Source organism: Erpetoichthys calabaricus, chromosome 1, assembly GCF_900747795.2.
Source record: "Erpetoichthys calabaricus chromosome 1, fErpCal1.3, whole genome shotgun sequence".
In the NCBI taxonomy this organism is placed as follows: Eukaryota; Metazoa; Chordata; class Cladistia; order Polypteriformes; family Polypteridae; genus Erpetoichthys; species Erpetoichthys calabaricus.
The window spans coordinates 238,010,420-238,025,555 of NC_041394.2; the positions used below are offsets into that span (position 1 = coordinate 238,010,420).

A 15,136-nucleotide genomic window follows, 5' to 3' on the forward strand; every position below is an offset into this window, starting at 1 on the left:
AAATAGAAACCAAAATAATTTGTTTATCTTTTGGCCAGAGACAAAAAGAATATGAAAATGTTAAATTAGTACACAAAAGAAAACCCAGTTGTAACAGCACTTCTAGGCAACCCCCCGCTGCCAATAATTAATTCTCAATTTAATGTTTCCTCGCAAACTTAGGCAAGATTAAAAAAAAATAAAACATCAGAACCACAACTCTAGTAATATGTTCCTTGGCTTGGGATTAAAATGTGGAAATGATAAAAGTAGTATGGCACTGAATGGAAAATATCAAAGAGAAAACACTTGGAATAGCAGATGGCACTAGATGGTCAATAAATGTGTCTTACAGAATTCTACAGATGTGATTTTTCAGCTTACTGGTGACCTAAAAGCTTCTCATTATACATATAAGAAAGGAAACTTGTGCAACTATTTTAGTGGACTTTCAAATGGGAATTCTCTCCAACCTTAATGTGTCTTCTGACACAATAGTTTCCAATCCCAGCCCTGGGGGACCCCTGCGGCTGCAGATTTTTGGCTCCTACAGGTTTCACAGTCAGGAGAATCATTTTATCTCTACTTGATCTCTTTGTTTAATTAGCGTGTCTTTTTTTCCTTCTCTTATTCTACATTTATAAAACAGTAGTAATGTGAGATTTACATTCATAAGAAATTTATAAATGTTCATATTTTTGCCATAGCTTCAAGTTATTTTTTCGTTTTCCTATTAATTCACCCATTTCTGTGAACTGTATTCATTTAATTTTAACCTAATAATGACAATTAACAACAAACAGTACAATCTAGGGCAAATGCCACAGAATGATGAAAGGCTTGACATCAGACAATTTAAAAACTGAGTTTTCTAATTTTTACTGGAATATTGAATGCATTTATGTATGTTACATGGAGATAATTGGCTGTTTTTATCTTGTTTTTAATATATACTCACCAATATGATTTTCATTCAACTTTATTAGGAACTGCATTCAGATTATTTAAAGTTGTTTTGTAATGATCAAGCTAGTGAGTCTAACACTGAAGCAGCTGCATCCCTTCAGCATTCAGTGTTACTTTCACTGTGTATGCCCAGCTCATCATTAATCGTCATTATTAAGATATAATTAAGAGAGCAAACTGAAAGTTTTCATGTGGTGTTACAATTTCTGATCTTACTGGTCATTTCAATGTTGATAACCTACATTAACTTTATGACATTGTATATAACTACAAAATTAATGTATAAGTGATTCACAACATAGCAGATGAGTTGACTGGCACAGACGATGCCACTCTAGTGGGATGGGAAGGGGCAAGAAGAGAGAACGTATACCCTAGAGGTGAATAGGAGAGATATTGAAGGAAAAAAAAAATGGCTACCACAAGTAAAAAGTTGGAAGAAGCACTCAACATTTTTTTTTTCAGGAACCTTCTCCGTAGGAAACAGGTATTTGGAAGCAGAGGACAGTCTGATTTTAATATAATACAGTAGATATTTAATTGGCCCTAGTGTGTGCTTGGTGTGGGGGGTGTGTTTGTGTGCGTGTCCTGCGGTGGGTTGGCACCCTGCCCGGGATTGGTTCCTGCCTTGTGCCCTGTGTTGGCTGGGATTGGCTCCAGCAGACCCCCGTGACCCTGTAGTTAGGAATATAGCGGGTTAGAAAATGGATGGATGGATGGATATTTAATACATAATATAAATATGCTAGAATAAAGGAAGGGTTGAAATGTACAGCAGGGTGCAGCAAACAGAGCTGATATCTTGGTGCTCATTACAAACACAAACACCACGAATACCATCCATGTAAAGAAATAAAGCAAGAAGAGATCAATAAGGAGGTCAAAGATACAATGTGAATACTGCAACACAGGTAGGTAAACAAGGGTTTCATATGAGCCAGGTTTAAGTTAAATAAATAAATACTTTAAATTACTTTACTCATATATAACTATCACATTGCACACCACTTAATTCATAGTTAGCAAAACAAAGTTGGTTTATGGACCACACTTTACTAAAAAAAAACATTTTTTAATCAAATGTTACTTTATATAGTGCCATTTCCAGTGAATTGATGCCTTCAAAAAAATATGGAAAATACAGTAGTATTCTTAGAAATTGCAATCACCACACCACATCAGGCTCTGATCAGAGGTGCTCATATATCTGGAAAACCAGCTGTCAAGTGATAAGCATACATGAACACTTAAATTCACTGACAGCTATCACTTTAACATAAATTTAAATTATCAGAACTGTGGTAGGACATAGCCTATTCTGGTAGCTCTGGATGGAAAGCACATATCCATCATAGGGCCCACTGTTGCAAACTCCTACATTAATACAAATTTCATTTGGAATCACCATTCAACCCAACTAGCATATCTATAGGGTTATAGAAGGTGCTATAATTAGGATCATCTAATTAAAGCAAATTTATCTGAATCTCAGTGAAATGTCTCCTAAAATATAAAAGAATGCAAAAGGACAAAGTAAAGTTACTTGGCACTGAACATCCATAATACAACATTATAACTCACAATAAATTCAAATGCATCAAAAATCTGGCAGTGATGTTTTCCTTATGCAACAACACTGCGGTTTGGCACTCAGCAACTCAATCACTACTTGTCAGTAAGCTGTGCAGTAATTACTGTTGATAATTAAACTGGATAACTAAAGGTGGACTGTCAGTGAGGCAGCAAGTAAAGAAGCAGAGAAATTAAATTAAGTCTGGAAAAGATTAAAATTAATTTCAAATAATTTTAACTTTTTCTAGAATTATTGGTGAAAAAAACATCTATTTCTGTTTTGTTTTGATAAAATAACTGGTACTAGAAAATTATATATTTTGTAGTTGTTAAACTGAAATATACAGCAAATGGAAGTAACGTCCATCTCAGATTTTAACAACTATAAAATATGCAGTAAGCATTTTAACAGCCATGTAGCACTGTCAGCCAATAGGAGACCTTTGAATTAAGTTGTTAGTAAACCAAATACTAAATATAAAAACAATATCACTTTCTCACATTAGAAATTTAAAGCTACTCTAGTCTTCATTTATAATTACAGAAAAAATTACCAAAATAGTAGGAACATGAGAATTCGCAACATCAATAAAACTAATAAAATATATTAATACTACCTATTTTATTTTTCAAAGACAGGTAATAGAATACATTTAAAACTATTTTATATTTGGTATCTCTTCCCTTAAATGAACTGTCAGCATTTGTCCTACAGCTGTCTTCAGTATCCTCCTGTGTCTCAAACTGTCTTGACTGGCACTTGCTCTTTCAGTCATGCTCCTGTAAAGCCTGCTTCTCAGACTCTGTCATTTCAAGGCACCTTCTTGGCCTCCTGTCTACTTTTTGACTATCAACAACAGTCAGCAGGCCCCATTGCCACTGTGAAAAAAAATCATACATATTCTTGCAAATACTTCATGTTTGAAGGTGACGCACAGCATTCCTCAGTATTGTCATGTCTGTCAACCTCCCATGCCTGGCACTTCCTGTCTCAATCTCACTTGACTCAACAATCACAGTGAAACTGACCAATCAGACTGGACACACACACACACACACGTCATTTGCGTTTGATTATATAGACTTGCCGTGCTACCAGTCTAAGACAGGTTGAAATCTAAGTAATCAAAATAGACCTCATGGTTAATGTTTGCAGTTTACCATCTATTGGAATGTATTTTGTAATGCATATAATAAAATGCATTGCATTTGTCATTTCAACAGATGCCACAAAACAAACATTTGTATCAGTAAAACGTTACCATGAAGGTTTGTGAATCGCCACACTTTTGAAATGACAAGAGACATTGCAGCCAGACAAAATTAAATAAGAATCAAGCAAATATGTGTTCAACAAATGTGAATGGCAGAAACATATGACACAAATATAGCAAATATGGAGCACGTCATAGACAATAAATGTGAAGCAAAATTTGAAGAAGAAACAAAAGAAAAAAACAAGTATTATGATTATATAAAAAAAGAAAAGAGGACCTGAAACATTTAAATGCTAAACGACTAAGCAGAGCGTATGGTTAAATGCATATTTGCAGAATGGCTTTATGCCACTGCAACTTCAGGCAAGACATGGAGCATAAGACATGCTGCTATTTGGATTTTCGAGGTGCTCACATTTGATTACAGAATGGGTAACAAACTAAACATTTAATTACTACAGAATTAAGTACACTGTGGAAAAAAGCAAGTAAATAAAAGAATTATGCAGCAGCACTTTCTATACATTCAACATTTTAAAAAAATGCAACACAATTTGGATACTAGTTCCTTTAGTGAGCCAATGACCTCAAATGTTCCGCTAAAAAACAAACCATGAAGATAAAAAATAAAATTTGTCTGAAATTGAAAAAAAGTAAAAAATTACCAATTTTGTAGTCTCTTATATGCATATATTTTGTGATTTCTGAGTCAATTTTAACAAAGATCTATTAGAGTTTCCACTTAAATTGTATTATCTCCATGATTATATTAAAAGTATCACAACACAAAGCATGCATTTTGTTTAATATTCTCTTTGAACAATCACTAACAATTTTACCTGCTTTCTTAAATAGCGTGATGTTTTCCTGTAAGTAAAATGGGATCGCTCCATTATTCTTGCTCTTTAGGACCATAGGTTCTTGATAACCGTTTATGGTTCAATCTAGAAGAAAAGAAAACACAATTAAGCAAATTCAGTATTAAAAGATATAGTGCTGAACAAACAATTTATGTATTCATTTATGTTTCTCTAAAGTTACCATTTGGTGTGAGGAAGGAACTAACTTTGTACAAGATGTCAAGTGTACTGTAGAGCACTAGATCACTCACTATCGGTAAACAGAAAGGTAATGATTACCTCTACTGTGTCAACATCAAATTGCTTGAAAAAGTGTACAAAATACCAATGGGGTAAGAAGTAACTATGCATAAGTATCTTAGGGTCTCTACTATCCCTCTAGAGGGAACTAAGTGGATGGTTCTTTGAAGACTCGGTAGAATGGGTTCACGGTTTATAGCTCTTCCCACAATAGCCATTGGTACATATTTCATGCTCAAATACTTTTAGCTATTACTAAATGGGCATGCTAAATATTAAAATGGGGCCAATAACTGTGAAGGAGTTATTTTGTTTTATAATAAACATAACATTTCTGTAGTTAGAGGTACAGGCATTGAAAATGCCTGGGATTTCAAAATTTAACATTACTTTAAACTGAGCTGCAAAGAGCATAAGGGAGGAAGATTCAACACCTCTTTACCTTTTAATGGAAAAAAATGACCCTTACAGTGTGTAACTTGCCATCATCTGTGCACCATCTGTGCCTGGAGTTTTAAACACATACAGGTGCTGGTCATAAAATTAGAATATCATGACAAAGTTGATTTATTTCAGTAATTCCATTCAAAAAGTGAAACTTGTATATTAGATTCATTCATTACACACTGACTGATGTATTTCAAATGTTTATTTTTTTTAATGTTGATGATTATAACTGACAACTAATGAAAGTCTCAAATTCAGTATCTCGGAAAATTAGAATAGTGTGAAAAGGTTCAATATTGAAGACACCTGGTGCCACACTCTAATCAGCTAATTAACTCAAAACACCTACAAAAGCCTTTAAATGGTCTCTCAGTCTAGTTCTGTAGGCTACACAATCATGGGGAAGACTGCTGACTTGACAGTTGTCCAAAAGACGACCATTGACACCTTGCACAAGGAGGGCAAGACACAAAAGGTCATTGCTAAAGAGGCTGGCTGTTCACAGAGCTCTGTGTCCAAGCACATTAATAGAGAGGTGAAGGGAAGGACAAGATGTGGTAGAAAAAAGTGTACAAGCAATAGGGATAACCGCACCCTGGTGAGGATTGTGAAACAAAACCCATTCAAAAATGTGGGGGAGATTCACAAAGAGTGGACTGCAGCTGGAGTCAGTGCTTCAAGAACCACCACGCACAGACGTATGCAAGACATGGGTTTCAGCTGTCGCATTCCTTGTGTCAAGCCACTCTTGAACAAGAGACAGCGTCAGAAGCGTCTCGCATTTGGACAGCTGCTGAGTGGTCCAAAGTTATGTTCTCTGATGAAAGTAAATTTTGCATTTCCTTTGGAAATCAAGGTCCCAGAGTCTGGAGGAAGAGAGGAGAGGCACAGAATCCACATTGCTTGAGGTCCAGTGTAAAGTTTCCACAGTCAGTGATGGTTTGGGGTGCCATGTCATCTGTTGGTGTTGGTCCATTGTGTTTTGTGAGGTCCAAGGTCAACGCAGCCGTCTACCAGGACGTTTTAGAGCACTTCATGCTTCCTGCTGCTGACGAACTTTATGGAGATGCAGATTTCATTTTCCAACAGGACCTGGCACCTGCACACAGTGCCAAAACTACTAGTACCTGGTTTAAGGACTATGGTATCCCTGTTCTTGATTGGCCAGCAAACTCGCCTGACCTTAACCCCATAGAAAATCTATGGGGTATTGTGAAGAGGAAGATGCAATACGCCAGACGCAACAATTCAGAAGAGCTGAAGGCCACTATCAGAGCAACATGGGCTCTCATAACACCTGAGCAGTGCCACAGACTGATCGACTCCATGCCACGCCGCATTGCTGCAGTAATCCAGGCCAAAGGAGCCCCAACTAAATATTGAGTGCTGTACATGCTCATACTTTTCATGTTCATACCTTTCAGCTGGCCAACATTTCTAAAAATCCTTTTTTTGCATTGGTCTTAATTGATATTCTAATTTTCCGAGATACTGAATTTGGGACTTTCATTAGTTATCAGTTATAATCATCAACATTAAAAGAAATAAACATTTGAAATACATCAGTCTGTGTGTAATGAATGAATCTAATATACAAGTTTCACTTTTTGAATGGAATTACTGAAATAAATCAACTTTGTCATGATATTCTAATTTTATGACCAGCACCTATACAGTGTTTTACCAAATACTCAGACTCTAGACCCATTATCTAATTTTAATGAATAACTAGGGGACTTCGCTCACCAACCCCCGTGTTTGGTTTTCCGGATACACACTTTTAAGATTTTTTTTCTTTGAATTGTTGCTATTTCATTAGCTTCATGTCAGAACTTCGTTAAACACAATACTTGGAATCTTTCGAGTCCCAACTTTCTGAATCTTTTAAACGAGGTCTGTCTTTGTACTATAGTTCAGGATAGGTTTCTCTGTTTGCAATTTCAGCACAGACAAAATGATCTACATCATCAGCAGTTAATAATTATTTTTGCAAAGTAACCAATAAATGCATGCAAGGTAAAACACATTTTTGAAATTCTCTGACTTAAACTTCAAAGCCTTACAATATTTACACACTTCTGACACATCACCTATGTCCATATATTCGATCTCTACTCGCCTTTTCGTTATTTCTCCGAGTAATAATATCTCTTTGTTTGAGCTAATGCGATATTTACTTTCTTTGTTTTGACACTTTCATTTTTTTCTGCTTTCATATTCTGTATCTTGCTCTGCATGTGTTTCGCGCCTATGTTTTTTTTTAGTCTTTTGAATTCCACTGTTTTTATTATCTATAACCTGCTCTGCATGTGTTTGGCCCCCTTGTTTATTAACTGCTATGACGTTTTACTTTGTTTTCTACTCTTGTCTTTTATTTCTGACCTCTCTTTGTCCTGCTCTTTCTTTCCAAATGACACCTGGTCCATGGTGATTGTTTTCCCTTTTTTCGAGTAATAATTTCCATTTGTTTGCGCTCCTACAATCTTTACTTTCTTTTTTATATACTTTCTAATTTTCCTGCTTTCATATTCTTTAACTTTCTCTACATGTGTATCGCGCCAACGGTTTTTTTTTTAGCCTTTCAAATTCCACTGCTTTCATATTCTCTACTTTGCTGTGCATGCGTATAGCGCCAACGTTTTTGAACGTCTTTATGAAGTTCTACTTTGTCTTTTACTCTGTCTTTTAATTCTGAGCCCAATTGGACATGCTTTTTTTTCCAATTGCACTTGTTCCAGGATCATAATTACTTTCCTTATTTTCTGAATTTGCACCTAGATTATTCTTTTTCTTTTTTGCATTTTTTTCTCTCCAACACTTTTGAGTCTCTTTTCTCCGCTCTGCTCTTTCTTCTTCACTTAGTTGTCCACATTTCATCTATAATGTATTGTCCTTATACGCTTTATATGAGCTGAAAGCCCTGGATCTGTATGTGCTCAAAGCCTTTACACGACTGAGTGTTTTGCTGCCCGGGGTCTTATTTGATATTGGTTGTAAATAGGGCGTGTCTTGCAAGAATCTCATGTTCTACGTCCCTGCGAGACAGTCCTGGGTCAATCTCTTGGCACAAAGTCTCATGTTTAAGGTCCCCGCGAGACACTACGTGGCCAATCTCTTTCTTCTTATGGGTCTTTTAAGTGTCTTCCATGATCTTCACGTGAAGATCACGTCTCGTCTCCCTAGTCTTTCTCTCCCAGGATTTTTTTTTTTTATAATAGAGAGATAAATTGAACACTGATTTTTTTCTCCAATATCATTGCAGGAAAATGTAACTTAATTTTTATTTTATGACTTTATGAAATGAAACTCTCTTTAGAAAAAAATAAATAAATAAATGTCTGTTTAAATAATTATTCAATCCCTGTGTTGTGGAAACTGTAACTTTTTATATTGGTGAAACAGGTGCCTAATGAGAGCACAATTGCTTTACATTTGGCCTCCACTAGTTAATCATTATGTTTCTACTGCAGTGTTTGGATTCGCAGAATAAACTTTTCATTGTACGGAGTACATATGACAATACAGTTGAAGTTGAAGGCTCTCCAAACTGTCTGTGTTGATGCTTTGCACTTTTTCTTCTATCAGAAGTATAGAAACATCTTGTAAATACAGTTGTAATAAATCTTTCATTTTTATTTCATAGTCTCCTGTGTTTGGGGGTGTGTAAGGCTCCTTCAAGGTTTGTTTTCTTTATCTCCACGTGGCTACGGATGCATAGGGCGTGCGCCTCCTTCTCTTATACTGAGATAGAACTCGAAGATCAACCTGCACATTTGGCAACAAGAAGAGACAACTCATTATTTATGCTGTATAAGTTTCATAAAAATAAAATTTTGAGAACCTGCATTATTTACTTATATATTCTACCACTAAGTCACGCAGAGTATGTAATGCAAATAATCAGCATTATGTACCCAGGCGGCGGTCCCATCCAATGTTAGCTGCTACAACTCTGGGAGATGTGCTGGCCTCGCAAATCATTAAGGGGCACTGTGGGAAACAAGTTCTCCTAAGCCTGCTTAATTATCAGTACATACAGTAATTAGACGAACAAAGGCAAATGCGAACGCAACAAATTTACTGTGAATAATGCTTTGGCAGAATTCACTGATCAACACTAGTTATAATCAGTAAGAGATCAAACCACTGTTTGGTTTACATTATAATTTAAATCACTGAATGAGGGGGACAGCTGTGGGAATGTATTTGCTTTATGGACAAAAGTACATCGCATTATTACCTTCACGCAGTGTCACATTTTTCTCAGCAAGGTACATTAAAATGTAAGGACTGCAGTTGCTAAAATCTCACCACTCATTAGTTGTTGGTTCTGTCACGGCAAGTGAATTGTGGTTCATGACTAATTACTAAACTGAGTTTTCATAACAATTCCAAGATATGCATTCCATCACGTGTAGAGCTAGGAAAAGGTGATTTTGATTGCCATTTTATATACATAATGTTAGGATGTGAAAAGGAACACCATGCAACAGTAAACATACACCAAAGACTCAGTTACAGTATGCCCCTTTCTAAAATTTGCAGAAACTTGTGGGCAAAAAATTGCTAAATAGGTGATCAAGATATTCCCGTCGCACTCTACGCAACTGTAAATAAGTACTACTTTCCTAATAAATTACATGTGCAATTTAACTCCTTATTCAGAAAAAGATCCTAGTAGTCCCATGGGAGAAAGAATTTCCGAGACTAAGTTCATAAAGCTTATGAAACTGCTTCTGGACAAAGGCAGAACCATAACAACAGGAGCTTCCACCTGCAGCTAAAGTCACTTCAGTACACATGTACTTTGTGAGCGTGCCTGTGTCGATCAAACACAGTAAGCTCTGCAGTTTACTTGTGACTTTACGCTATAGGAAGATAAGTAAATACATCAAGGTAAATAACATTCGATCCTGGCTTACCGGGGGGAGCGTGAACATGACCGTGACTGAGAGAATAAAACTGAATTTAAAAAAAAAAAAACGATAACTTTTACAAGTACCATAAATTTACACCGGCTGTTACAGAGTCAAATGAAATGTATGTTTTTATTTTATAATAGTAAGAAATAACAGCAGCTCACTACTCAAAACATAGGTGCCCAGGATCAAACCAGGAACCTCTTGATTACGAGTCAGCAGTTCTTACTGCTGTACCATCCAAACGGTTGCGTTACTGTCGTACTTTAACACAAGTTCTGTTCTTGACTAAAAGCGCAATTGTTTTGTTATACTTGTACCTTTTGTGAAAGTGCTTATTTGAAATTTGGACTTCAGTCTTCACACATTATACACTTCATATCTACATTTTGTTAACTACTAAAATATGAAAAACTTTTTTTTAGTTATATGTTCAACAATTCCTGCATCGCATTTCATCCTACAATTTACACAGATCATTGTAGACATGGAACACACATGAAATGTATGTATTCCAAATGACGATATATTATTTACCCTCTACAATTCCATGCACCACACAACCAGTAAACAGACCATCTCCGAGAATCTTCTCTGTGACCTGAGGTGCGTCAGTTTTGGGGGAGTGCGGGGTCAGCAGTCTGCTTGCACTGATCGACACATTCACGAAACAAAAGACGCTGATGGAGAGGTGCAAAGGAATTTAAGGTGGGCCAGGATTATGAGGTTTTCTCATAGGCTTCAGGGATTCTAGTGTTAATAGATTATTTATTGATAGATGAAGCATTGCACATTAACTGGGACACGGTTTGATTACGAAGAGGTTACTAAAAGCACTTTGGCACTTGTGCACCTATCCCTTGCATCGTGTGTGCTCTTGTTTGCCAGGCACATCCGGTGACATTATTAATGGTGTCAGGGTCAAGAAGCTCCCGGAATGGACTAGAAGCATGGAGTCAACCTGCACCGTCATATACATTAGGAAAAGGATACAAAACAATATCCAAGTGTTTGTATATTACAGTAAGTAGTGATCATGATGGTTCAGTTATAAGGAAGAGGAAACCACCCAGGTAATAACTAAAAAAGTAGCTGTGCCTCACAACTCTCTGCACAAACGAGGGAAATTTGCAAGGGAAGCCACATAGAGACCAGCACTCACTCTGAATGTGTTTGGATTTGAGATGCACCAAACAAAGTAATTAGTCTGCATAATACAGGCCTATGTGAGATTGGGGCACAAAAGAGGCTATTGCTCAAGAACCATTTTAAAGCATTTCTGCAATTTGCCAGAAAACACAAGAGAGGCCCACTTGCAAAGTGGAAAAAGGTATTGTGTTTGGATTTGTCCAAAGTTTAAAGAGATATGTATGGTGTATATGCAACACTGCACACGCCCCAAAAAACAACATACTTACAGTGAAGTATAGTGTCAGTAGCATTATGCTGTGGGGCTGCTTTTCTTCAGCAAGGACTGTGCATCTGGTTAAAGTAAAATGAAAAATGGATGTTGGAAAATACAATCAAATACTACACGAGAATCCATTTCAGGCTGGTAAAAAAAAAAAAATTGAGGTTAATCATATTACATCCTTCCATAGGACAATGATCCACAACTCAAAGACAAAAAGGGGAATGTCTTAAAATAGCTCACACAAAGCCCTTATCTCATTATATTTGACAATTAAAGGTATTATTTGAACATTGTGATGCAGCAGTATCACTTGAGTAACCTGAACAAACTTGGGATTTTTTTCTGAGATGTTTAAAATGTTTCAGTGCTTTAATATAGAAATAATGGATTCGTTCTTCAGTAAAATTACAGAATTGGCCAAGGGTATCAACACTTTTACAAGACACTTATGTCAATATCACAATCACAAAAAAAAAAAAAAAACAACAAAATGTCCACTTGTCTTTAATAAGACAAAAGCCTTCCGATGTTTATTGACTGTTTACTGCCTTATTTATTTAATGTTTACTACCTTATATACAGTAGTTCAACTTTGAAACAAATGTTTTTAAATAGAACCAGTAGAGGGAGACAGAGACAAACTTGATACATACACAGTATATGCTGCATATTGAAAACAATAGAGTACAGGGTCATTATTATCAACTGAACAGAATACAGTGAAATCCTTAGTGAATGAGCTAATCAACATGCAATATGCTGTTATGCATTTTATTTGTACTGCTATAAATTCTTAAAAGGCAGCACTTTATTCTTAAGTTTTTTATCTCATGCAAAGCAATGATTTCTGCCCCCTAATGTCTACAAGCAAATCCTATGACCAAAGAAGCAGCAACACTTGGCATTTTAATGTTATTGTTACGGGTAACTGTAACCATTGTAATTATCATTTTACATGAGTGATGGGTCCCCTACATGTACTTTAATTTTCTTCTCACTCTCCCACTGCAAAGATTATCAGACCATAGTTTACTATGATCCAAATCTTATTATGTGATATCATCTACTGTTAAATTCTGCTTGGTACAGTAATCCCTCCTCCATCGCGGGGGTTGCGTTCCTGAACCCCCCGCGAAAGGTGAAAATCCGCAAAGTAGAAACCATATGTTCATATGGTTATTTTTATATATTTTAAGCCCTTATAAACTCTCCCACACTATTATAAACATTTCCCACACAATTATACAGCATAAACCCTTTGTATTCTCTTAGATATTACGTAAGATTCGTTGAAATTATGTATGTAAACACAGTTTATATACAGTAAAACCTAAATATTATTTTAAAGATATCGAGCGTCTCCGATATCACATATGTTACAGCCATTACGACAGACAGGCCACCAGCAATAAATACGTACAATGCAAGAAAAATTGTATACAGTAAAATGTGTGTACAGTGACACTAAACTATGTACATGTAATAAGTACTGTACGTAGATAATTAATTATGGTTACTCACCAACAATGACATGACGACTTGTCCGATAACGATGAATTTAATTTTACTGCACAACAAAGGATAGTGTTACAGCTCTTCTAAAGGAGCCTCTTCAGGCGATTGTGTAGCACCGCCGTTGTTCTTCTTCCAGCACTCTTCAATCCAAATCCCTAAAGCAGATTCCATCCAGACTACTGCCTTATCACGTCCACTTGCAACTCGTTTTGCGCCCTGGTTAAAGGACACTGCGGCTGTAGATCGTATATGCTTTTCCTCCTTTTTAAATAAAAAGAATCGTGGACTCATTGATGCTGTAATGGTGTCCTGCAGCGGTGTAGCTGTTCCCTTCCTTCAACATATCCAAAACTTTTACCTTTTCTGCAATCATTTGCATCTTCTGTTGGCGCTTGGACACGGCCCCTGAAGCAGTAGCAGGAGCACGTTAATGCTGAATGAGTGAGATGAGACTTCCTGGTTAATGCAGCATATTTAGATATGCTTACATATAAAATCCGCGATAGAGTGAAGCCGCGAAAGTCGAAGCGCGATATAGCGAGGGATTACTGTACTTGTAACATTTTTATTTTACTATTATACTGTATTGAGGATTATTTGTATTTTGTTCAGTGTATTGTATTGTATAGACCTCCTTCTTTTTGAAACCCACTGCACGCTCAACCTACCTGGAACGGGGTCTCTCTTTGAACTGCCTTTCCCAAGGTTTCTTCCATTTTTTTTCCCCTACAAAGGTTTTTTTTTTTTTTTTGGAGAGTTTTTCCTTGTCTTCTTAGCGAGTTAAGGCTTGGGGGGCTGTCAAAAGGCAGGGCCTGTTAAAGCCCATTGCGGCACTTCTTGCGTGATTTTGGCCTATACAAAAATAAATTGCATTGTATTGTATTGTATTGTACTTGGCTTCTTTAGTGTTTTTACCTATACTTTAGACATTAAATGTTATTGGTAAGAAGCAAGTATGGGGGTGTGGTTCATACATACAGGCAATATAGGGGGAGCAATTTACAAAGTATCCCACTTTAGACCAATTGAACAAACAGACCAACAACCAGACCATAAAGTATAAAGCATGCAAATCTTGTATTATGCAGATTACAAAAAGTACTCTGAAGTCCACCTGTTACTTCTTGTATTTCAGATCTTTAAAACAGTCATATGAAACAAACATTCAGTTGAAAGTGCCCATGCACTTGATGCCTAAATCTGATAAAACTGATACAGAATGTAGCCATCTATAGATTCAAAGAAATAATTTTAAAAAATGTATTGCATTGTAAAATTTGGCACACTATTTGTGAAATGGAAATCAATCATAAACAACTCCTAATGCTCTTTATTTAAAACGTCATATTTAATGTATGTATAATTTTAAGATGCAGCTTGATAGTGGCCAGGATGATTCAATTTGTATGTGGTCAGTGTGTTCATTCTGTGTCAGACTGGGTTTCCTCCAGGTACTCTGGATCTCAATAAAAATTATTCCCAAGACTGCTTTCTAGCCTGCACTAAATGCAAATATTTCAGCCATCTGCGACATTTAATTTGATTCAATAAGTATAAGAATATTATGCAGTATAAAATATATAGAGAGAATGCACAATTAAAACCAGTCAATCACTGAATGTACAGTATTTTAAGTATAATCAGAAAAATACAGTAGACAGACATTACGAATTGGAGCACCTAAGAACAATGCTACAAAGAGGAACTAAACTCTATATATGTCTAGTAATATTATACAGAAGCTAAAATACAAATGAATAGATAAACAATATTCCATACAACAAGAAATAAGCATAACCACTAGAATGCTAGGTGTGTTCAGTGGTGCATGATCCGTGGAAATATAAAAGAAAAACAACATGAACTGTTCAAGATAACATATACAATACAGTGATAACAATTTCAAAAATGTCTAGGCATTCCCACAACTGATTTGATTCTTGGCAAATGAAGCTGACCTTTATTTGCCTCAGTGGGCAGAGAGAAATATGTAAATTCTACCAAAAG

The 15,136-nt window shown here is 36.1% G+C and overlaps 1 protein-coding gene across 1 annotated transcript in view; it reads right to left on the minus strand.

The window, feature by feature from the left end:
• znf800a (zinc finger protein 800a) overlaps positions 1-15,136 on the minus strand; it is a 125,589-nt gene that overhangs the window by 72,918 nt on the left and 37,535 nt on the right. The window contains 1 exon segment of the mRNA XM_028812793.2: positions 4,574-4,678. Within this exon segment, the coding sequence (XP_028668626.2) occupies positions 4,574-4,627 (54 nt within the window). The 5' untranslated portion in view covers positions 4,628-4,678.